This window comes from Lactuca serriola, chromosome 8, assembly GCF_051521515.1.
Source record: "Lactuca serriola cultivar US96UC23 chromosome 8, Lser_US96UC23_V15, whole genome shotgun sequence".
Taxonomy (NCBI): Eukaryota; Viridiplantae; Streptophyta; class Magnoliopsida; order Asterales; family Asteraceae; genus Lactuca; species Lactuca serriola.
In genome coordinates this window covers 13,657,026-13,681,886 of record NC_136415.1, presented here as the reverse complement: position 1 = coordinate 13,681,886, position 24,861 = coordinate 13,657,026, and the positions used below count along the sequence as shown (strand labels likewise).

The window sequence follows — 24,861 nt, the reverse complement described above, 5'->3', positions numbered from 1 at the left end:
TGTGACTTGGAGCAAAAAGAGTAATTAGATATTTTGTCAATCGGGATTTATGGGGAATGGATTTCAGATTCAGGATATCTGATGGCAAGTATGAATTGATAATTGTGTTGAGCATATCGATGCCTTTCTATGGATATATGGATGGTCTAGATCGGAGTTGTATCGAGTGAGTTATGGGATTCAGAAGAGTTAGGGTTTGGGAGAAAACCCTAGTACGCGGGACATACCAAGTGATATGCAGGGCGTGCCGAGGAGAAAGGTCTACACGATGCGTAGATGGGAAGAACACGCAGCGTAGGTGCGGGGATTGAGTCGGGGTGTGCAGCCTCATACGCAGGGTGTATAAGAAGGTACGTGGGGCGTACGAGGGTCAGAATGAAAAACCTGATAAATTTATTTTATTTACTTCTTTTTATAGTTTATTTTAGCATATTTCATTCATAGTTTAGATAATTTCCATGCATTTTTTTCCTTTTTGTTATTTTATGACCACTTTCGGGTACTTTCGATTTTTGTGAGCTTAATTGCAGATTTTAAGGAGACCAGCAGAGCAAGAATGTGCAGGATCTTTTGGAAGCATTTGGACTTGGAGGAAAACAAAGATTTTCGGTTTGATGGCGATGGAGGTGATGCATGGAGTGGGATTGTTAACTATTTGAAGGGTTGGAAGAATTAAACTTTAAATTTGCGAGATGCGGGAGATTTTCAAGTATGTGGGGATTAATGATCGGGTGTTTACGAGAGCTTTGGAGGATTTGGAAAAGTCAAATTGGGCTCAAATTGAAGAAATATTGAAGAAAAATGGGCTAGAAGCTGATTGGACTCGAACTGAGCCAATGGATTAGTTGTGGGGGGCCAAGACTTGAAGAAGCCCAAAAATCTGTTGCAGTCATGCGACACGCGTAAGATTCCCTGCGGCCCGCGTGGATTCCTGAAGGGGGCAATTTCAGAATTTTACCTATAGCTCTATATTGGGAAGGTTGGTGTGCCTCTTCAGTCTTATCTTGGATGTCCGATTTTGACACTTTCTCTCTGGATTTTGGACCACTTTTGAAGGCCAAGAACACCCCAAGAACTTCATCTTTTCATCTCTTGATTCTTGTCAAATGTTTGGTACAATCTTAACTAACTTTGCTTCTTTGAGTTTAGCCATGCTTGGCTAAACTAATCTTGGTTGACTTTTTGTTGAATCCTTTGAACTTTTGTTGAATGTTGAAGAATCCATGAATTTGTTCTTAAATCTTTATGGAAATGTTTTTTGTTTTAACATATTATCACTACTATTATGTTTTTTATTCATGAGTTTAAATGTGTTTGTGGTGATTAGTTGGCTAATTTATTGATTAAGTAAAGGATCCTCAAATTAGCAAGCAACAAATGATTTTTGTGTTGTTTTTTGCTTCACACAATCATAAAAACATTTTCTCCAACATGGTAGTGAAAGAAATTGACTCCTCTTGGATTTGGTGACTTTTTGGTTCTTAATGCTAGTTGACTTTCACTAATTACATGCTATTTGGAATTAATGACTTTGACTAAGGAAATTGTTATGAGCTTCTCTAGCCATTTCAACAATTAAGAAAAGTATAGGTAATCTCAAGCTCCTTGGATTACTATAGCAAAATTAAGGATTTAAATCAAATTATTGCACCATTGGATTCTAATAATATGTTCATCAAAAGTCAAAGTGAAGAAACTTTAAGTCAACCATCTCTCCCTTATTGATTTTACATCAAACTCTTATTTTTGTTGAAATTGTCTATTTAAATCATAGTTAATTCTAGTTTGTTTCAAGTATTTCAAAACACCAAAACCCCCCATTTTATTTTTAATGTTATTTTACAAGTATTTTTACAGAGAGATTTTTCATAGAGTTATAAATTGAATCAATCTCCGTGGATTCGATCCCTTTACCACTATACGCTATTTTAGTGTGTAATAATTAGGGTTTTTAATTTTGTTGGCCTCGACAACCACCAAAACCCTAATTTTAGGGATGGACACTATGTAAAGAACATAATGCCTCAAAGATCAGCCTCCCCCTCACCCTTGGACAACTTTCATGAAACCCTAATCCTTCTTGTGTGTTCTTGGAGCTTAGAAGACCATTAGAAGAGTGTTTTGGTGATTATGAAGAAGTTTCTCACTCTTGAAGATTCATTGAAGAAGCTAGAGCTTTTAGATCCAGAACCTCATCAGCATTTGGCTCTCATTTGAGGTATAAAGTCTCAAACTTGGTCGTTATTTTCTTAGATCTCTTTTGGGTTGAGTTTATGGACTCTTTTGGTCCCATTGATGAAGTCCCTTGAGTCCATGTCGTTTTTGGATCTTAGAGTTGCCCTTATCAGTGTTATTTGGGACTTAGAGCCATAAAGTTGCTATCTTGGAAGTCTTAATGGGTTCATGCAAGAGTTAAGACCATTTTCATGGAAGTAGAATGCCATTATTGGAGCATGGGCTTATGTGGGGCATGCAAAGTCACCAAGTCAGTGACTTATGGGTTTAAACGTTATTTGAGACTCAGATCCATAGTTTGGACTTATGGCTTAAAGCATTAAGTGTTGAATGGAAAAGTGGGTTTAAGAGGGACATACGTTGGGCATACAAGCCAGTACGCACAACGTACATGCTATTAAGCAGGTACGCACAACGTACCACTGAGTACGCCCTGCGTACTATGTCTGAGTGAGTTTGCATAGTTGGGCTTGGCCCGATTGTTGGTGGCTGGTTATGCCATATGAGAAAGGGTATTTTGGATTAGAGTTAAGTTGTGGGCTTTAGGGTAAGGCTCAATTTGGAAAATTGGGCCATTAGTGGACCTTTTGGGCCATCTATAGGGCATAGTGTTGGGGTGTAGCCTTGTATAGTTTTTGATTATAATGTTGGGTTGTTTCGGCCCAGTTCAGGAGTTAGTGCGCAACAACAACGATAGTGTAGGGTTTTCCGCGTAGCAGTTGCGGTGAGTCTTCTCACTATACTTACCTGAGCGGTAATATTGTATGACCGGAGGGTCTTATTTGAGTTATCGACCGGAGGGTCCTATGTGCTTATACTTAGTTATGTGATATTATGCATTTTGTCTTTGTGATATATGCTATATTATTCAGTGCTTTATTGAGTTGGGACCGAAGGGTCTAAACCGAGTTGTGAGACCAGAGGGTCTTCACTGAGATATAGGACTGGAGGGTCCAACTCGAGCTGTGAGACCAGAGGGTCTTCATTGAGACACATAACCGGAGGGTCCACACCGAGAACCATGACCGAAGGGTCCATGCCGGCTTATTATTTGTGTATGTGGTATATTGGGGAACTCACTAAGCTTTATGCTTACCGTGTTGTGTGATATGTGTTCCAGGTACTTCTCAGGATTGCGGGAAGGCGCCGGCTTGATTGTACACACCAGTTAGAGATCATGATTTTGAGGATTATGAGATTTTATTAAACATTGTTGACTTGTGTTTTGACAACTTATACATTTTGTGATTTTTGAGAAATGTGATATTGAGTTTATGTGATTTTAAAAATGAAAAATTACAATGTTACATGGTAGCTGGTGATGGTGGTGGCGGGTTGTGGTTTTAGTGGATGGTGGGTGGAGGTGGCGGTGGCGGATGATGGTGGTGGATGGTGGTTGCGGGTGGTGATGATGGGTGATAGAGGTAGGTGGGGGTGGTGGTGGCGGGTGGTGATAGTAGGTGGTGGTGGTAGGTGGTGATAGTGGTGGCGGGTTATGGTTATGGTTTTGGTAGGTAGTGGGTGGAGGTGGTGGTGGCGGATGATGGTGGTGGTGGTGGTGATGATGAGTGATAGATATAGGTGGGGTGGTGAGTGGTGGGTGGAGGTGGTGATGGTGGGTGGTGATACGTAGTGGTGGCTGTTGGTGCTGAGTGGTGACGGGTGATGGGTGATAGAGGTGGGTGGGGGTGGTGGTGATGGGTGGTGATCGTGGTGGGTTGGCGGGTGGTGGTTTTGGTGGGGGTGATGGTAGCGCGTGGTGGTGGTGGGTAATGATGGGTGGGTGGTGGTTAGTGGTGGTGATGGGTGGTGGAGGTGGGTGGTAGATGGTAGGTAGTGGTGGGTGAGTGGTGTTGGTTAATGAGTTTTTTAATTGTTTGTAACTATTTTTTGATTTATATGAATATTATTTTATAGTTTTAATTAAAAAAAATTATATAATCCAAATTTTTTCTCAAATAAACGCTAATAGTATAAATGTGGTAATATTTTCGGAATATAAGAAAAACAAAAATAAATCAAGTTATGGTGTCGGTTTAACTCGTACGGGTCTCACTTACGATTTACGAAAAACTGAGACGAGAAGCACTCTGGGGTTTAAAGCATTACATTATTACCCGCCACCCACTGCAATTTTGTTTCTAGGGTTTTACAGTTGCTCTGCGCCGGTTTCCCCCCTTTCCGGTAGAGAATAGCGCTGGTTCTGCTTGAATTCTTCTTTCAGTTTCTTAATTACTCCTTATTATGTACAATCTGTTCATTCGCCCCTTTACATGTACATTTCATCAGTTTTTTCCTCTATTTTTTCACTTCAATCAACCTGCAGAACCATAAGTTCAAGTTCCTCTTCGTAATTATTAATCAGTGCCAAATGGAAGCATGATTAAGAATAATCGTATTCACCATAAACCACATTTATTCAAATCCTTCTTCAAATCAATAAGAAAATCATTCGCTACGAGCCCTCTACCCCTATCAGATCCTTCATCCGGCCCTTCATTTTCTACCGTTACCCCTTGTGAAGAAGACCATAGGTCATTGTGCTTTTCTCTTGCTGAAAACCTAATTAAACGTGGGCTTTTATCGTCTGCTCGAAGAGTTATTCAGCGTCTTATTTCACAGTCGACGACCGTCACTGATGAGATTTCCGTCATTAATTTTGCTGTCTTCCAAGGTCTGGAACCTGACTTCTCCACTTATTCTTCTCTCATTTGTAGACTTGTGAATGCGGGTGAAACCCGGGTAGCTGAAAATTTGTATATTGATAGGATACTGAGACGCAGACTTAAGCCTGACGCTCCATTGTTAAGTTCCATGACAATCTGTTATTGCAAATTAGGGAAACTCAAAGAGGAAAACGACCATTTCCAGAAGCTTATTGGGTTGAAGTCATTTTCTATTGGAAGAGCTTGTTCCGACCTACTCCGTGAGGTGTTTGCACAGAATAGATTCTTTGATGCATATGATTACTTTGTTAGGGTTAATGATGCTGGGATTTTACTTCCTGTTTCATGTTATAATATGCTGATCGCGGGGTTGTCATTTAGAGGGTACGTTGATGAAGCTCTCCAAGTGTTTGATACAATGCTTGAGAGAGGTGTTCCATCTGTATCTCATTTGTGGAAGTCACTTGTATTTGGTTTCTGTAAGATGGAGAGAGTTGAGGAGGCTGAACTGCTGAGTGCAGAGATGGAATCCCATGGTTTTTATGTGGATAAGGTTATGTATACTAGTCTTATTAATGGTTACTGTAAGAACAAGAAAATAAAAATGGGGATGAGATTGTTTTATAAAATGCTCAAAATAGGTTGTCAGCCAGATGCTTATACTTACAATACATTGATTCAAGGGTTTGTTAATTGTGGATTATTTGATAAAGTGTGGGTTTTACACAAGCAAGTAATGGAGTTAGGACTAGAACCTGATGTGTTGACCTACCAGATTATGATCAACAAATTTTGTAAAGAAAAGAAAGTTGATTGTGCGTTGGCAATGCTAAGTAGTATGTGTAGTAGGGACATAACACCGAATGTCCATTGTTATACACCCATCATCCCTGCACTTTACAAAGAAAACAGGGTTGAAATTGATGAGTTATACCAAAAGATGCTGGATTCTGGAGTGATACCTGATCAAGTTTTGTTTTTTACACTAGTTAAGGAGTACCCAAAAGGGCATGAGCTTCATCTTACACTCAAGATTTTGAGTGCTGTTGCTAAATATGGTTGTGGTATTGACCCTTTAGTTACTACCAAGAACATTGAATACAAAATCGACTATCTTTTAGGTAGAATCATTGAAAGTAAGCCTCATCTTGTTAATCTGGCTTATAGTATTTACATTATTGGATTATGCATGGGAGGAAAAAGTGATGCTGCATTGCATACTGTGGTTTTCATGGTGAATCTTGGATTTCAGCCTTTGATCTCAGCTTTTAACTCCTTGATCAAGTGTTTCTGTCAAGAAGGATTTGTTGAGCATGCGACTGCCCTCATTGAACTCATGGAAGGCATGGGTGTTTTTCCAGACTCCACAACTTATTTGGTGATGATTAGTGAGCACTGCAAGCGTGGTGATGTGGCATCTGCCTTTGATGTTTTGAGTCAAATGGATGACAAGAGAATGAAGCCTAGTGTTGCTATATTTGATTCCATTATCGGTTGTTTGGGTAAAGAGAAGAGAGTTTTGGATGCACATGATATGTTCAGAAAGATGCTGCAAAGTGGTAAAAAACCTGATGATGTTTTGTATGTCAGAATGATAAATGTCTACTCCAAGAATGGACAAGCAATTGAAGCTAACAGACTTTTTAACCACATGATAAAACACGGGATACAACCGAGTTCACGTGCTTACTCAGCGATTATAAGTGGATTCATTAAGAAAAATATGATTGAAAAGGGTGTCATGTATCTTGAAAATATGTTGAAAGACGGTTTTATGCCAAATAAAGTGCTATATACCTCCATTATTGATCAGTTTTTAAGAAAAGGGGAGCTTGAATTTGCATTCAGACTAGTTTCATTAATGGAAAGAGGTCACATAGAGTGTGATGACATCACCTACATCACATTGATCAGTGGCATATCCAGGAATCTTCAATGTTACACAGGTACATGGAATGATTCTCATACAAAGTCTGGAAAAGAAAGGGAAAAGCTCTATCAGTTACTTTGTGAAAAGACATTGTTGCCCATGGAGAAGGATTCAAGGATTTTTATAAGAACCCATGAAGATATGAAGTTATTCGCAACGAAATTAATAAAAGGGATTAAAGATACTTGTGATATGCCTAATTTATACTTATACAACTCCATTCTATCTGGATATTGTCGAATGGGGAAGTTTGAGGAAGCATATGAACAAATTGATATGATGCAAAAACAAGGTGTGGGACCCAATCAGGTAACATTCACCATTCTGATCAATGGACATATTCAGGCAGGTGAAATTGATGTTGCTGTTGGGTTGTTTAACAAAATGAATTCTGATGGCTGCATTCCAGATAGAATTGTATATAATATTATGATAAAAGGATTTTGTAAGAACAAGAGACCGATTGATGCGTTATCTCTTTCATATGCAATGTGTAAAAGAGGGTTTGCTCCTAGCAAAATTGCTTATGAGTACATGCTTATTAGTCTTTGTGATTCTCGTTTGGTGAATGAAGCATTGAGTATATTTGAAGATATGATGATGGGGTATAATTATTTACCTTCTCAACATAATGGTGAATGGTTGTTTCGGATTCTAATGGAAGAAAAGAAATGGCATGAAGCTCAAATGGTACGTGACATGATGCTTGATAAAGGAAGAAAGTTACCAAATCCAATGCGACAAAGAGTTTTAATGAAATCATGAAAGATGTTAAGAGTTGAGTTCATTTGGTAAAGTGCACATGGTTATCATGTACATTGGGAACACATAGATTCTCATATCAAAAGGAGGGATCCCCTTGGGTAATTCTATGAACTTTTGGCTAATTTTTTTAGCTTTGATTTTTATAATAATTTGATGTGATTTAGACGTATCTAACATGAGGTTTTGATGCAGGAAAAGGATTGTTTTGAAGTGGAGATTATCTTGATCTGCTCATCAATGTCATTCTCATTCGGGTTATTTATATGTATATCACAACTTTGGCTGCATCAGGTATGTAAAGTGTCACCTGTTATTTTTTTTTAAATGTATTCAGTTTTGTAAAACAAGGTTGGAAAATGATGCCAGATAGTTGCTTGAAAGAAGCAAAGATTCATATTATCAGGAGCAAGTGGGCAACGACTCCAGCATATGCACAAACGATCATTTATATGTAAGTTGAAAGTTGATTTACCTCAAAAATCATTTTAATTTTTTTTAAAATAATTGGTTTGAGATTTTGGGGAAATGTCCATGTCCAGGTTGGGGAAGAAGCAGGAAGTGGCATCATTTATATGATGCATGTTTATGTTCAAAGTTGGCGCATTTGTAGACAAGAAGCAGAAGGATATACTGTCTTTAGTTATTCCAATGTAATATAATCAAATATTGTATACAAATAAATATAAATATAAATATAAATATAGACAATAAAAATAAGTAATCACATTCCAGCAGTAAACGACACACCGGTGGCGGGCAACCATTGTCTCCCAGCTATAAGTCCTTCCACCGTGAAGTCATAAGCTTCACTCAAGCTCATTTGCGCATGGTATCCGGTCCAGTTCACACGGTTTTCTAAGGCGGCCCCACTACCAAAACAACTGTATTCACCGTAATACAACGTGCTAAAAGCAAAATCAGTATTCCCCCATGGGGACCACCCTTTCGGATTGATAAAACTATCCATATACGTTTTCAAGAAAACCGTTCTTGAAAATTCTTGCCATGGCCGACCTAAGTAGGTCTGAACGGAGCCCACCACTGGAATCAGGTCTGGAGATGGAACCACGCGACAGTTGTGGATTGAAATTCCGGTGTTTTGAAATGGATCGCCGCGGCCTTGGGCGGTGATCATGTTTGCTTGACCGTTTAAGGGTTTTCTGACTAAGATTACGCAGTTTTGGAACACAACGGCAGCGTTACCAAATATGAAATCGACAGTGCCGGAGATGTAGCAGAGTTTGTAGAATTGTCTTTGGGAGACGGTGAACAGAGTGTCTTGATAGCCTTCAAAGCTACAAGCGTAGAAGACAGAAAGATCAGAGGCTGATCGGAGCGCCACCGCTTGAGCTCCTTCGGGGCCGGCAGTGTTTCTGAATGTTATGCCACGTGCAAAGAATCCTGATCCATCCACGCCTGAAATATTCCATTTAAATTACAAAAAAAGATATAATCATTTATTTTAAAACAATGTTTGATAGTTGTTGATTGGGTCAGATCTAATTAAGTGGAGGCTTGATTGATTTAGACAGTTTTGAATCTAACCAAGTAAGAGTTATATCATAATTCAGAAGAGCTAGGAAGGGACCGAATAGGGGTTTTCAAGCGTGATATCAAACGGTCTGATCGACTCGGCTCAAACTCTTACAAGTCTCGATAAGAGACAAACGAAACAACCCCCAAATCAACAAACCCAAAACCAAAATTCGATTTTTGGAGTTCATATGCAAATTAATTTTGATACAATAGAAAAATCATTAACGTGCATGCAGAAGAAATACGATGTAAGTATCTTCTTGCACAAGTCCACCTTCCACTTTACTTCACTTTTATCATAATATTCATAGGATGTTTATAATTAAGAAAGATTTTTATCGTGTTTGTTTATAGAATTCGTAGATCAAGCGTGTCATTAAAATATTAAAATTCTAAATTATCGTAAAAATGTCAACCATTTGCGTAAGTGAAAGTCTTACCGACGGTTGCTGAGCTATAAGTTGTGGAGCCTCCGGCGACGCTCCGGTTACCGCTGATAATGGTGTATCTGATTCCATCACCCACAAACATGATGTTATTAAAATCGCTTCCAATCAGAATGTTTTCATTATATACGCCTGATTTTATGTAGATTATAAATCTCTGATTTAGACGCTCGATACTTCCGGCATAATCAAGAGCCGATTGAATGGTGGGAAACCTACTCCCTGCAGCTTTAGACACCGTCACGTTCGCAATCGACTGGATTGTCGCTGTCGTCAGCAGTCTCCGGTCATGGCGTGTTACCCAACCCGGGAAATCATCTGTTTGATCGGAACTCGATTTTTGCTTCAAGAACAAGTGATTTATGGCCAGACTGTTGCTTATCATCTCTGTCAAGTTACTCGACCTGATCGGAGTTACAAAGTCAGTCACGTTCAGTTCAACGCAACCGGTAAAACAAGTCTGGAGGTTTGTCAGGGCGGCGCTCAGCCACGTCTGGGCGTCGAAGTCAGAGCTCCGGTTGTTTTTCAGGCCGATTACCGTTTGGTTGAGTTGGGAAATAGTGTTATTGAGAAGTTGGTAGCAGTCGTTCCATACAGCTTTCGTCACGGTGGTTGAACACATCTCCCCGAGGTTTTTTGCACATCCCTGAGCCTCGTTAGCGTTATCGATCGCCGCCTGTAAAACCCGCATTCGAAAATCGGCCCGGTGTTTCGGCGGAGTATGGTGACCACGACCCCGACCCAGAAAGTAGTTGCATTGGTTAGGATGAGGAGTTGTTTGGCACCACCAGTTTATATCGCCGCCGGACTCCTCCGTCGCTTGTATAAGCAAACTAAATGAAGAAGATAAGATGAACACGTACAAACAACACGATGAAATGAAGTTAATCGAAGCCATTTTGGACTTGGGGTTTTGTTGTTTTTTCGTGTTTTAGATTGAAGTACTCGATCTTGATTGTTTATGGATTGAAATAATTAGAAAATGTATGATTGGGTGTTGGTTTTATAGTAAAATATATAGATGAAGATACGAATTGAATCGATAAAATGTGTAAGTGAAGTTTCGTGAAATTAAGTAAAACAATGAATGAAGATTAGTGTAGAAAGATCGATGTTTGCTTGCTTGATGAAGAACAATGGATTGATGGGTGTTTTACGCCATTGATTTCGTTCTGTTTATTACAATGCACGGTGGTCGCCGTCGTCTTTATTGTTGAATTTCAAATGCTTTTCTTTTTGACAAAGACGACAACAATTTTTTTTTTCTGAGTTAAATCTAACAAATTATAACACTTTCAACTGAATATGAAATTATTTCTGCATGTTGTCACAAGGAGATTTTTCGGTGTATTTAAAAATGTATGAAAATATAATGTTATAACTAGGTATATATACAAATTATAAATTCTTAAAAAATTGAAATTCTAATAATATTATATAAAATTATAAAAGCAAGAATGCAAGATACTATAATGCATAAAATATAGATAAAAAATACGCTATATGAGTCTACAATTTACAAGAAATCGTTATAAAAAGCTTATGAACTAAGAAAGAAATAGGTATCGAATATTAAAAAATGTTATACTTTTCAAATTAGAAAATTTAATGTTTTTAGGAACATAAACAATGTTGTGTTTTAGATATCACGTGGCCGATATTGGAAAAATGAAGCAATTAATAATGTTGCTTGATGTACGATACTATCGTGTGTTAGTGTTAATAAATCCTTTAATCAATCTTTAATCATTTATATTGCAAGCAACCATGTATGCCTCATATCAGTTTTTATGTTTATGTCGAGTGAAATATTACATGTAAGACATTAAATTTTCTGTAATTATGTAACTCCATCAAATCATATATTTGAGATTTTATAATGACTGTAATTAGTTTATCCTAATTAATATAACTGTTTCATCGATTTTTGAATAAGCTGAATCTTGGTTTCAAGGTATGTATAATTTTTGTTACTTCTAGAAAGATCCTATTCATACTTCAAACTGATCTTCAAAAAGTATGGTGATTTTTTTCATTCTTTATTTTCACATGTTTGATATTATTGCTTAGGATATTAACAAAACAAATTCTGTTTTACTTTCTAACATATTTATATAATAATTATGTTTGTGATGATATAAGTTATGACTGATATCCAATTTGTTTATCAGTTTAAGTTGTTAAAATACATTGCATAACTTTCACATGACGGTTAATTTAGTTATTTTCTTCCTCTTTCTCCATTTTTCTAAATATTTAAACATGTGATAAACAATAAAGCATCAACTATGTCTTTTGAACTTATGAATATAATGATTATTTTGTTCATGTGGAAGACCTTTAATTCTTGAACTTTTAATTGTTATATTAAGATTCCATTAACTATACTATTTTATTCATTAAAGGATTAAATTTTATTAAAATTTAATGGATTGTTATATCAATATTTTATTATATATTTTTATAAATAATATTAATACTTAAAACTAAGATATCACATTAATTAGAAATCAAAAGTTACAAATGACTAATTACTAATTAAATATTTATTTTTTTTATCAACAAATTACAGATTACTAATTACTAATTACTAAAGATTACTAAATTAATAAATTAAATTGTTGAAAATAGAATAAAATAAATTATAAATATAATATAAATCAGAAATGATAATAATATGTAGTTTCTTTATAAAAAAAAATAAATGTTTGTTTTTCTATGATAAATGGGTGATCGTTAGATTCAAAGTGAGTTTAATGTATTGAATCAAGACCTCTTTAATTATTTATTTGCTCATTGAACGCACTAATAAATCCCCACTCATAAAGATCTTTACTTATTTATTTGCTCTCAGTGGAAATAATCGCGAAAAAACCACTCTCACGTTGTGACACTCCCAGTGTCACGTCGTGAGCCACGAATGATGCTAAATCCTAATGTCTTAAGTCCTTAATCCATTAAGTCATCCATTCTAACTTTCCAGAGGGCTTTCATACATCAAAAGCAACATACAAATATTTGCTTTATGGACATGCATGTCAAACGCATGTCTTGATTAAGTCAAAATGTTGAAAATGAGATCTAATTCTCATTCATGGGACCAAAACTCAACCAAACCATACATCTAGCACACCAAACCTCAAAGGGACCTCATGGATCCATAAAGTTGCCAACTTTATGGAATGCAACCACTCAAACCACCTCCAACATGAAGAAAAAGACATAAAAGTCTAGATTCAGAAGAATAACACATAAAGGTTGGAACATGAGAACTTACCATGGTCCAAGGTATGATCTTTAAGGCGGCGAGGGAGCTTGTTTGCTGGATCTAAGCAGTAAGAACATCTTCTTCTTCTTCAAAGCACCAAAATCTTCATAAATGGAAAGAATAGGAGAAGGGAGGCGAACAATGGTGAAATGGAGGCTAGGGGTTCTCTCAAGATGATCTAGATATGACGGAGGCTCATAAAATGCCCTAAAAACACGGAACAACCCCTTATATATGTTGAAAACCCTAAAACTTCGTGGGCATAGGTTGCACAGTTCTCATGCCGTAAGCTCCTAATGCTCACGTCGTGAGCACAGTGAACATCAACATTTCCGTTTAATCACTTCTCACACCGTGAGCTCCAACTGCTCATGTCGTGAGCTCAGATTTCCCCCAAATCCTTGCCAACTTCGAACATTCATAACTTCTTCGTTTCAACTCCGTTTTCGGCGATCTTTGTATCCATGAAAAGGTATTGAAGAGATCTACAATATCATCTAACTAGCTTGGACTAAGAAATTATTGAACAAAAATCCATATTTCATGCAAGAACCTGACCTATGACTTTTCCCTTTCTACCCTTCGACCCAAAACACAATTCAAGGGTTAAATCTCTTAACCAACCTTACCTCATTCCACAAGGACTAAACTTTGCCTCCTTAAGGCCCAAAGCCTTACACAATCGAGTTTCGACCCATGGCCTTGAAAGGCAGGAAACATGATGTTACAATTAGGGTTTTAGGTTTGATTCCTTAAGTATAAATAGGCTCATACCCCCATCATTGTAAATTGCTAGATTTATGTGAGAGCTCAAAGTAAGATACAATTTTGAGTGCTTATAATAGTTCTAGAAAGTTAATAAAATTCTTCTCTCTCTCTCTCTCTCTCTCTCTCTCTCTTGTTCGCCTGTGGACGTAGGTCACCTTGAGCGAACCACGTTAAATATCGTGTTCTTTTGATTTACGTTTTTCAGAAGTTTTTCATGAATTCACCGAAGTTTGTTTTTTGATATTTGTCTGAAGTGCTTAACTTGTTTTTGTTGTCACCCAACACGGTTATAATTCCATATTGCCCGAAATTCACTTCAAAAATACTAATACTAGTTAGAATAGTACTATATGTAGTATATAGATTTACACTTAGATCATGATTAAGTGTAGTGTTTTATTTAAATAAAATAAACACTTAAGGGACCTCAACTTATATTTCCTAAGTGAATCAATATCCATACTTGTATGGGATTACAAGTACATTTACACTTAGGTCATGATGACACTTCTTATTGTTATTTTACAACTCTGAATTATAAAAGTAACATTTTTATATAATCTAATAACGGTTCACTTTTATATAAAAATCCTCTTTTAACAAGACAAACAGAGTAAAAAAAAACCTATAGAACTCACCAACAATTTTTGTTGGCGTATTTTCAAACGTGTGTATTCCAAGAAGTTTGAAACAGAATTTCAAGCCTCATGAGGTATGAAATAGCTTGTATTTTATTGTTGATAAACCTGTTCAGGCCTTTTTGTTTTTGTTAAATTACGCCTTGCTGAACTTGTTTTGTAAACTCGCATTTCCGAAGTTTGAATAAATGTAATCTTTGTATTCAAATCTATGAAGACATGTAATGTTATTCAATTCTTGTACTATTCAATATATGTTTGTTAATTGTGATAAAATTTTCGACGTCACAACCTCCGTGTTTTCACCGCCGGGCGGGGTGTGACAAATAGTGCACTGCCCAAACTTATTTCACAACGCTTTACCATAAACTGAACTCAAACCAATTTCAATGCCTAGAATGCCAAACCTATTCAAAACGCCGATTCACTTTATATGAAATAGGTTTCTACCTAAACCGGTTCGGTTTCAAACACCCGGTTCAATTCTTAAACCTATTTTGTTCGTACCCATTGTACCTGTAGACACTCAAAAAGTACTTTATGCCTAATAGTCTTATTGAAATGTACTTCAATATATTAGACAATTTTGCTAAATTAACACTAGCCAATGCTAATGCATATTAGGCTTAAAAGGGAAAGGTGTCTATTATTTTTGAGCAGATAAAAATCTACAAAAAAACTGTTATATTTGAGCTGCCACAAAACTAAATTTCAAGATGTCAAAATTCATCAAAATCAACCCCTTATAGCTCAAAACAAACTTTATTTATAGCCCAAGACACAACGTTTTTTGAGCCCAAAAAATATTTTCATTTCAGCCCAAAATAAGCTTAAAAATTTAAAACACACAAAAAGGGAACGAAAACAAGTAGACCTACACAAAAGACTGGTCTCGGATAGAATTCAAAAAAAGACCAACTAGACCGGTCTAAAACAAGACTGGACCGAAAAAAGACCGGACTGGAAAAAGACTGGTTCGAGACTGTCCAAGATCAGTCCGCGCAAAACCGCACAGTTCTGAGACCGGTAACAAAAAAGATCAGATCGTTTCGAGACCGACACAAGACCGGCCCGAAACAGACCTTAGCCGATCTAAAAAAAACCGGAAGCGAAAGTTTATAAATATATCATTTTTGTGCTGATTACATAACTTTTAATCAAACACTATCTAACTTCATTTTTTTTCTTTTATTAAACTTTAGTTTATTATTTTAATAAAATTTAATCTGTCATTTTTATGTTAATCACACATTTGTCAAGGAAAAAACTCGAAACTGAAACTAAAAAACCCAACAAATATCGAAACCGGGCCAAAAAACCCGGAAACCGAACAAAAAAACTCAAAAAATCAAATCGAAAAAGACACATGGAAAGACCGCGTGACCGTCCCAAAAAAGACCGAGACCGATCCTGAAAAAAGATCAGATCAAAAGAGATCGGTTTGAAAAAAGACCGAACCATTCTGAGATCGACCGTAAAAAAACCAGACTGTAAATATACAGGTATAAAAACGAGGCGGGATAAAATTAGCACAAATATCAAATTTTGGACCTTTATACATTATAATTTTCAGATGAATTTAATTTAAAAGATAGAATTTTAGTTTCTTCAAAAAACTTGTGATATAAAAAGGTAAAAGAACACATGAGCTCATGAAAAGTAAAATTTATCGCCATCCGTGGGACTCGAACCCACGACCACGTGGTTAAAAGCCACGCGCTCTACCAACTGAGCTAGAACGGCAAGTGTTGATATTTCAGATTTGTATTATAATATACGATTAAGTTTTAGTCGTTACTATGCAGGCGCCTCTACCTTGCGCAAGATCAATTGTTTCTTGCTTCTTTCTTTCTCAGTAGAAACAGAAGCCCTCCACCACCATCACACCGCCGATCGCCACAACCATCGCATTATACGCCGCATCTCATCACTGGTGCACCCTGCTCTATTCAATCCCATATCAAAATCTTTTTCCCTTATTTTTTCTGTTGTGAACTGCTACGTGCCTGCGACGTTCCTTCACTACCGGAAGCACTTGCCCAGGTAAAAAAACAATTCATCTATTCTTCTTGTTTAATGTTTGCCTACAATTTAGGGTTTAAATCGGTTATTGATTCCTACAGTTTTGATATTGGTTTGAGTGTAGTTGCACCCGTTCAATAATTAGGTTTTGGTTTCAACATTTTCACCTCTTTTACTTTTTAGGGTTTAGAAGTAGCTAAAAAAGTGTATAATTAACAAACTACTATAGGCCAAGTCTTGAGTCAAATTAAAATCGTTTATTGCAGACTCTTCTCTGAAATTTTGTTTCAAATTGAATATTTCACATTGCTTACTTAGTATCCTATCAGTCTCGATTGGGTTTTGAACTCAAACCTATTATCTTGCAGAGTCTTGACTGAAATTTGGTTTCTGAATAACAGTTACTCTTTTCATCTGATCAACTATCTGTGAGCACATTGATACACATCTGAAAGTTGTAAAAAAAGCATGTTTAATAAGTTGTAAAAAGGTTATTTTGTAACTTTTAGAAAACATATAAAAACGAAATTGTGAAAAAAATTTAGGAACCAATTTCATAATAAAAAAACTAACCATTTGTACCATTGCGCAGATGCAGCAGAGAAATTCTGGCAACCGGCGTCCATCGGGAACCGATGGCTCTGATTTCTCATACAGAATGGTTGTGGACAACAGTATGTCTTTTTTCTTCAGTATGTAAATGTAATTATAGTGTTGTATGTTTCATCTTTATAATTTCAACTCTTTATTTGGATCTTAACTTTAGGATATACAAAGGTAGCCAAGGGGAAATCCACACTCTCCAAAGTTCTTGTGGTTCAGGTACATATACATGCTTTTTGCTGCTTGCTGTTTGTTAAAATCTTATAATGATTATTTGCGAAAATTTTAAATGATACATCATTTGAACTTCTACTTTTATGCTTTTATGTTGTTTTCTTTGATGGTTGTAAAGTTGAGTAACAGGATATCCATGTTGAATGCAATGCAGGCAGTGGTAGTGCTGCTAGGAGTAGTTGACATCCTTTTCACTCTGTTAAACAAGGAGCCTCTTGAAATCTTAGCTGCTGCATCCATTTCTATAACTTTGATTTCAATTATAATTGGAGAATTGGGTAAAGCAGTAAGCACTGTTATTTTAAGAGTGAAATTCATATGTTTGTGTATGAAGTTATTTTAATAATGTTACAGGTCGAAAGCGTAGCAGAGTGAGTCTTTTGAAACTCTATATGGCTGCATCGTCTGTAGGAATACTTGGATCAATTGCTTCCATTGCTCAACTAAAGGCAACCACACCTCTTCTTGTTGGTCTGAGTAACTGGGAAACAGATAAGTTTGATCTATTGAAGATTGCTTGTGTTTCTGTTGGTGAGTATAATAATAATAATAATTAATAAGCCTTTGTACCAATTTATTAATATATGTAACATGTAGTTGGAGAGCTTAACAATGGAGGTTTATTGTGTGGCACTGCAGGACTGTTTGTGCAAATATTTTCTATCAGTAAAACAACATCTCTGATCGGGAATATGTCTCCTCCAAAAAGAGCTTCTTGATGCAAATCATCAGTATTCATCATCATCTTTCCCTCTGTCTTATTGACAATGACGCACTTTTGTGTTGAATATATGTTGTTTTTGTCTCATTAACATCCATCACTATTGTTATGTCCTGTAACAAAACTCATTTCCCTCATCTAGATTTTTATTGCTCATGGTTTAGTTATCTGAGATCCATGATTAAATTTTGGAACTGAGGTCTTGTTGGCTAGTTTGGTGACAGATGAACAGTTGTGATCTCTACTACTTTTAAGATCAGAACATTTGATTCCAGTCAACTCTGTTTCCAGTTTCAATGGATTCAGATGCCTTCTTTTTTTTCCCCCACTTTTTGGTGATTAGATGTCATTAAAGCACGAGTTATAGTCCCAAGGTATTTGCCACTTCACCAAATCGATTTGAAAACCATTAAACATCTCATTGATGTGCAATATGTATATTATAGTCCCAATCGTCTTAAAGATGTTACCTTATGACCACCTTTTGTGATTATTTAGAGGCAAGAGATACAGTTTGAAGCTTTACCCGAATTGTGCATAAGCTTCATATTTGGATAGAGCTGTTTGGGCTTGTTTGGATTGCAACAAGATGACATCTTTTGGGGTACTGTATTCATAACCGTATTTATATAGAGATTAGAGAAAACTTCTACTTTGGTCCTGTGTTTGTCAAAAAAAATAGAGGTTCTAGTCCCTAAAATTTTCTATTTGCATAGATCCCATGTTTCGTTGTGGTTTTTGTCCCCCCAAGTTAACACAACCCGTTTAAGTCCGTTAACTCATGCTAAAATGACTTTTTTGCCCTATGGTGGGAGCAAGACATTCTGTGATGTATTTTTGAGTCGGTGAAAGAGAGAATAGAAGTGGGTGGGGGCGTGGGGTTATTTTCTATTTAATATCAATATTTTTATTTAAAATAGAGGGTAAAATAGTCATTGTGGCATGAGTTAATGAACTTAAACTGATGGTGTTTAACTTGAAGGACCAAAACCACAACGAAACTTGCCCATAAGGACGATCTATAAGTTAAATTAGATCAAGTTTTTAATTTGTACACCAGCAATAATTCATCTAAATTCATTTGCATATATGAATTTTTTGACTACTTCACGATGAAAAACTGTAACTACTTTGAATGTTTGAGAATTGCGATATGTATGAAGTTGGCACTTGGCAGGGGCAGGGGGCCTCACTTCACTGGGTTCTAGAAATGGGACTTCACTATATGCTAAGTTGGACCGGTTGGGTTGGGCCTACATAATTACAATCAACATTCTTGACCAATTGGTATTCAAGCCTCTCTCACACACACACACAGATTCATGCATTGTTTTGGAAGGGTATCTAAAAACATTAGCATGAATTTTTCAAAAGAACAATTATTTAACTAAGAAGGGAAAGTTCAACATCAGCAAACTTTCATAAATGGGCCTACAACAAAAACTGATCACATGCTGGTTGGGACCCAACAATAAATACCCTAGAAAAGCACTTTAGGATGCACGGATAAGAGACCGATTCTTTTTTTTTTTTTTTATCGTGTGTTATAGTTTTCTGCGGTCTTAATATGTACACCAGGATATATTGAAAGTTGTTGCACTGGGAACTTTCATTTGTTCAAAGTTACAGTTTGGTGGCCATTATCTTCTTCTCTCTTTCTTACAACTTCAATCGGACACTGGCAATGTCTTCTTTAAAGCCTCACTTCAAATAGGTAGGTACCTTGATGTGTGCTCGTGGACATTACCTCATGCTACTAATTGTTGGGGAACTCATGTTACAAGATGTCATTGTTAGGTTTATGACTGAAATACACAAATTAGGATGTAGAAAAAAAAAAACACACAAGAGCGTAAGGTTCACAAGATTAGGTTAATGGTGCTACATCAAATATACCCATTCTTGGTCGTCATTGCAGCTGATACGTCCCTTGGCAACCATTAGACTCAACAGCTTAACAATAGCTTGGGTGACACAAAGTGATATGTGGTAGGGTATAATCCAATCAAAGTTATGACAAAAAATGGAAAATTTTGTGTTAGGCTTGTTTGTTTCGGATTTTGTGAGAATCTACAATTAGTGACAAAGTTCTGTATATATACAAACGGTTACATGTAATTGGATAAACATCATGAATGACAATTAACCATTTAAACATGTCATGTGCATGCTCCACCCTTCATAACTATACTTACCTCTCAAAACCTACCAAACAACTGTCCCTTTCACAACTTACATATTTTGGGACTTACTGCATATTTGTTGGCCTTTAGTATCTTTGACCTTCGAAACTCGCTAGTAGTTGATCCATTAGCTTTGCAATCCTTCAAAACTGTTAATTAGGGCACAGTCAACGTTGCCCTTGACCCTGCCCGCATGATCGATTGTCTATAAAGGATGTTGACTTTGGACCATGTGACGGATTTTGGTCCTAAACTCGTATTTTAGCATAGCCTTAATCCCCTTTTGTACTAGTGTATATTCCACTCACCTAAAATGCTTGATGAAACTAACACCACCAACATTTTTATCCCCCAAATCCTTTCGGAAATAGGGTTGCACACGAGCCGACCCGAGCTGGAGCTTGACCGGATGGTGTTCTAGCCTCAAAAACTTGATGTAGGTTTGAGCTAGGCTTAAAGAAAAAGCCAAAGCTTGATTCAAGTGTTCCAAAAAGGTTTATCATAGTTTATGTTTAATAAAACAAGTTTGATACAAGCGTGACTTGTGAATTTATATTAAAACTTGACCCTATGTGAACTTATATCAAAACTTGGTTTGTGACATTCTTAGAACAACTTTCGAGCAAAACGAGATATGATAATAGAATATATAAAAGCAATACAAGAAATGATAATATCCTCAAGAGATTATTAATACATGACAATAATTTTAAACTAATAACTTCTCTCAATAATACGTTGCATTTGCAATCAAGGCCATTCACAAATTACTACAAGGCAACAAAAATAAAATTCTGCATCTTATATATGCTATCCGTGTAGAGAAGAAGCATAGATGTTGATCAAAGCCAAAGCATTACTAGCTAAATGGGCGACATTCACAATCTTTCCTCTCACCACCCTTTTCATTTTCGGATCATTAACAAATCCTTCAGAGCACGTATCTTCATCCGTCAATGCAGAACTCACCCATGTTTGTATATCACTCATCACCAACCTGAAATCTTTAGAACCCGGTCGACTCATCTCATCAAGTGACCTTTTCAACTCATATACCGTGTCACTCAGCAACTCAATACAGTCTTTCATGGCAGAAACCTCCCGGGGAGCCATGCCATGTACTTGTGACAATTTTACCATTGCTGTGGATGTGGTGCGGGTGGTGTCAAGGGTGACTGATAGAGCTGTTTGGGCTAGCAGATTAGGGCTTGTTTGGATAGCACCTGATTGAGTAGACAGAGAGTTGAAGCAGAGTGTAGGGTAACTTGTCAAACTGCATGATGTTCTGATGAATTCCACATTTGTTTTGTCAAGGGCGGAGATTAAAGTAATGGAGGAAGTGGAGAGAAGTAATATTAGGAGAATGCTACGAGCTAGAGAATATATTGAATATAAGCCTTCCATATTTAGAAATTCTTTTTGGAGGGTGTGAAGAGAATGTTATATATATGGCTTAAAGTTTGAAGCTAAGAAGGTAGGTTAATTACGATTTATGAAAGTTGAACAAATGCACTCCAAATTTATAGGAAACCAAATGTAAATATCTTCTACAACTTTTCGTTGTTGCTCACCAGCAATAATTAATGAAAACCTCTAACTCTAGTCTCTATCTAAGATGATATGTACATGTGATAGTCTCATGTCAAAATATCTATCAAGTTGCACTAAGCAGCTTGCAATTATGCAATCCTTTAGCCATCCTTTATTGATTTTTGATATTTGATACAAGTAAATGAAGGGGAATTCTTGGGACTAGGTTGTAATTTTGTTATAAGATTCATGGTATTTAATTTAATTTAATATTTTAAAACTGTGGACATTTTTTTTAATGTGATATACACACTTTTTTAGAATACCTAAATCACATATATTAATTATTTAAATATACATAAAATATGTTTATATCTAATTTATTTGGCAATAAATCTTTGTTTGATTAAACTTTTTTTTTTTTTTTCTTACAATAACATTTTTCTCTTTATTTTAATCATTTATTTCTAATTGCATATTACAAACAATAAGTTTGATAGACTCATTTCATTTTTTAGGTCAGCCAAACATGATATTTGATATTGAAATGTAATGACTCGTTGTGTTACTTTGCTTATTCAATTATTTCATTCTTTGGTAATTTTATTCCATCCAACCTAAGAGATCCTTGGTTCTATATACACCAGCAGTTCAACAAATAGCATGAATTCTTCAAATCCTTCATCTTAGTTTTCAAGTTTGTTTGTTTTAAGGGTTGCCAATATCATGAAAATGGATAAGTTTGAAAGTCAGATATGTATGAAGTGGAGGGGGCTTCACTGGGGTCTAAAGATGGGACACTGTGTTTAAGTTGGACGGCTGGGGACTACACAATTACAATCAACTTTCTGGACCACTTTCTACTCAGTTTGAACATGCTCTCTCTCTCTCTCTCTCTCTCTCTCTCACACACACACACACACACACACACACACACAAACACAGATGAATGCTTTGTTTTGGAATGGTGGATATTTCGAGAGTTAAGACTTTTAATATCTTGTAGATATTTTGAAATTGTAATCAAGATGAAATTTGTGTTGTTTGATGTGTTGAACAAGTTAATTATACAGTAGAATATCCTGATGTACATTTAGGGGCCTACATTAAAGCTTCCTGTTGTATTACTCTCATCTATATTGCTCATGCTTCACTTATTTGAAATGGTGATTAAGTTTTAATTTGTAACTGAGGTATCATTGACTAGTTTTCGACTAATGAACAACAGTAGGTATTTTCAGGATCAGATCATTAGATTGTTAGATCCCTGTCAACTTTGATTCCAGTTTTCTTGGAATCAAATCCCACTTTTTTGGTCATTAGATAAGAATATGGATTCGATTGTTTTCGCCAATTCACCAAATTGTTTTTAAGTTTAAACAAGATCTGTGTCAGATCCCATCTCATTAATGTACATGGTTATGGTTCAATGGTCTTGAACATGTGACCTTATGACGAAATTTTGTGATTCTTTAGAGGCAAGTAATATAGGGTTCTGTATTGATACCATTTGTTTGTTCTTGATTTTGTGTTCTTAGTTATTTATCATAAGCAATGGATAATGCAACATAAAAGTTCACATAGAGACACACCCTTTTTCTTAAATGCAAAAAGCTCGAAACCATACATTCCACCCAATGATACAAAGACTATTTCCATAGATAACATTTGACATATGAAAAGCGGGCGCACATGGTGACTAAAAGCAGGGGAGGGATAACATTCTTGGAAAAACTTTGAAGCAATATGAGAGATGATACTAGAAGTATAAAAACAATAGGAGACATGGTAATATCGTCAAGATAATGTTAATACATGATAATGTTTTTCAAATATATATATTTTCACTCGGTAGTACATTGCATTTGCAATCAAGGGTAGCAAAAGTTTGACCTACATTCACACATCGCTATAAGAAAACCAATACAAAATTTTATGATTACTGTGTGGATGTCTTGAGATTTCGCTGCCTTACTATGTGATTCTTAGAATAGATCTAAGCATCATATCTCTATTTTCCTTTCAACTATCCGCTTAAAGAAGCATAATTATTGATCAAAGCTAAAGCATTGCTGGTTAAATGGGCAACATTCACAATCTTTCCTCTCACCACACTTTTCATTTTTGGGTCATTCACAAACCCTTCAGAGCACGTGTCTTCATCTGTCAATGCAGAACTGACCCACGTTTGTATGTCACTCTTCACTAGCCTAAAATCTTTGGAACCCGGTTGACTCATCTCCTCGAGTGATTTTTTCAACTCGTATACCGCGTCACTCAGCAACTCAATGCAGTCTTTCATGGCAGCAACCTCTTGTGGAGCCATTCCATGAACTTGTGACAGTTTTATCATTGCTAATGAGGTGGTGCGTGTTGTGTCAAGGGTGATAGAAAGAGCTGTTTGGGATAGTAGCTTAGGGCTTGTTTGGATTGCACCTGATCAAGTTGAGAGTGAGTTGAAGCAGAGTGTAGCGTAAGTTGTCAAACTGCATGATGTTCTGATGAACTCGGTGTTTGTTTTCTCAAGGGCAGAGATTGAATTAATGGTGTAAGTGAAGAGAAGTATTATTAAGAGAATGTTAGAGGCTAGAGTATAAATTGAATATGAGACTTCCATATCTAGAAGTTTTATTAATTAGGAGGGTGTGAAGTGAATGTTGTCTGGATTAAGTTTTAAGGTAAGGAACTATGGAAGTAGGTTATGAAAGTCGAGCAAATGGACTCCAAATTTATAGGAAACCAAATGTAGGCTTATCTTTTACAACTATATTCCTTGTTGCTTCTTACAAACAATAGTTAATGAAAGCCCTCAAGCTCTAGTCTTTATCTAAGATAGTTTGTAAATGCGCCAAAATATTTATCAAGTAGCTCTTATAACAACTTTCAATCATGCAAACCTTTAGCCGTCTTTTATTGAATCGTATGCGCTTGACTTTGAATTTTTAATGTTTGATATAATTAAATGGGGGCTTCAATGGGATCTAGAAATGGGACTATGTACAAGTTGGACCGTTGGGGGCTACAGAGTTACAATCAACTTTCCAGACCACTTGCGCGCTACTCAATTTGAACAAGTGATCTCACGTCAGGTAGTTACCCTGATTTGTGCTACTACTTGGATGCCAAATTGGATCCTGTTAGACACTTTCACATAAGTAGTACATTGACCCTACAACTTCCGAGTTCGGTCACAAAACTAAAACAGGAAATGAATTGTTAGCCTATATGTTATTAGCCCACATGTTTATGGGCCTTTTAGGCTTTAGCCTATTAAGTTTTTGTCTTGTTAGTATTTATTCTCTGCTTTTTTCTTTGT

General features: G+C 36.3%; 3 protein-coding genes, 1 non-coding gene and 2 pseudogenes across 5 annotated transcripts; 2 read left to right on the top strand and 4 right to left on the bottom strand.

The window, feature by feature from the left end:
- Positions 1 to 4,294: 4,294 nt before the first annotated feature.
- On the top strand, positions 4,295 to 8,313 carry LOC145068655 (Tetratricopeptide repeat (TPR)-like superfamily protein). 2 transcript variants are annotated; one of them, XM_079015658.1, is made up of 5 exons: positions 4,770 to 4,909; positions 5,004 to 7,694; positions 7,789 to 7,887; positions 7,963 to 8,047; positions 8,136 to 8,313. In XM_079015658.1, the coding sequence occupies exon 2, from the start codon at positions 5,050 to 5,052 to the stop codon at positions 7,594 to 7,596; it is 2,547 nt and encodes an 848-aa protein (XP_078871784.1). In that variant the 5' UTR covers positions 4,770 to 4,909; positions 5,004 to 5,049; the 3' UTR covers positions 7,597 to 7,694; positions 7,789 to 7,887; positions 7,963 to 8,047; positions 8,136 to 8,313. The 2 variants fall into 2 exon arrangements, with proteins under 2 accessions (XP_078871783.1, XP_078871784.1); XM_079015657.1 differs by having other exon boundaries at positions 4,295 to 7,694.
- On the bottom strand, positions 8,225 to 10,543 carry LOC145068657 (putative pectinesterase/pectinesterase inhibitor 33). Its single transcript, XM_079015659.1, has 2 exons — positions 9,573 to 10,543; positions 8,225 to 9,012 (listed from the first exon to the last, which is right to left on the bottom strand). The coding sequence occupies exons 1-2, from the start codon at positions 10,474 to 10,476 to the stop codon at positions 8,318 to 8,320; spliced, it is 1,599 nt and encodes a 532-aa protein (XP_078871785.1). The 5' UTR covers positions 10,477 to 10,543; the 3' UTR covers positions 8,225 to 8,317.
- Positions 10,544 to 15,922: 5,379 nt separating this feature from the next.
- Positions 15,923 to 15,995, bottom strand: TRNAK-UUU (transfer RNA lysine (anticodon UUU)). Its single transcript has one exon. It is a non-coding gene; the product is annotated as a tRNA-Lys (tRNA).
- An 88-nt stretch (positions 15,996 to 16,083) lies between these two features.
- Positions 16,084 to 18,106, top strand: LOC145068659 (jagunal-like protein). The gene is made up of 6 exons (XM_079015660.1): positions 16,084 to 16,295; positions 16,867 to 16,948; positions 17,041 to 17,096; positions 17,266 to 17,389; positions 17,466 to 17,642; positions 17,751 to 18,106. The coding sequence occupies exons 2-6, from the start codon at positions 16,867 to 16,869 to the stop codon at positions 17,828 to 17,830; spliced, it is 519 nt and encodes a 172-aa protein (XP_078871786.1). The 5' UTR covers positions 16,084 to 16,295; the 3' UTR covers positions 17,831 to 18,106.
- A 2,525-nt stretch (positions 18,107 to 20,631) lies between these two features.
- On the bottom strand, positions 20,632 to 21,515 carry LOC145068658 (21 kDa protein pseudogene; annotated as a pseudogene).
- A 1,833-nt stretch (positions 21,516 to 23,348) lies between these two features.
- On the bottom strand, positions 23,349 to 24,223 carry LOC145069443 (pectinesterase inhibitor 10 pseudogene; annotated as a pseudogene).
- Between the last annotated feature and the right edge of the window lie 638 nt (positions 24,224 to 24,861).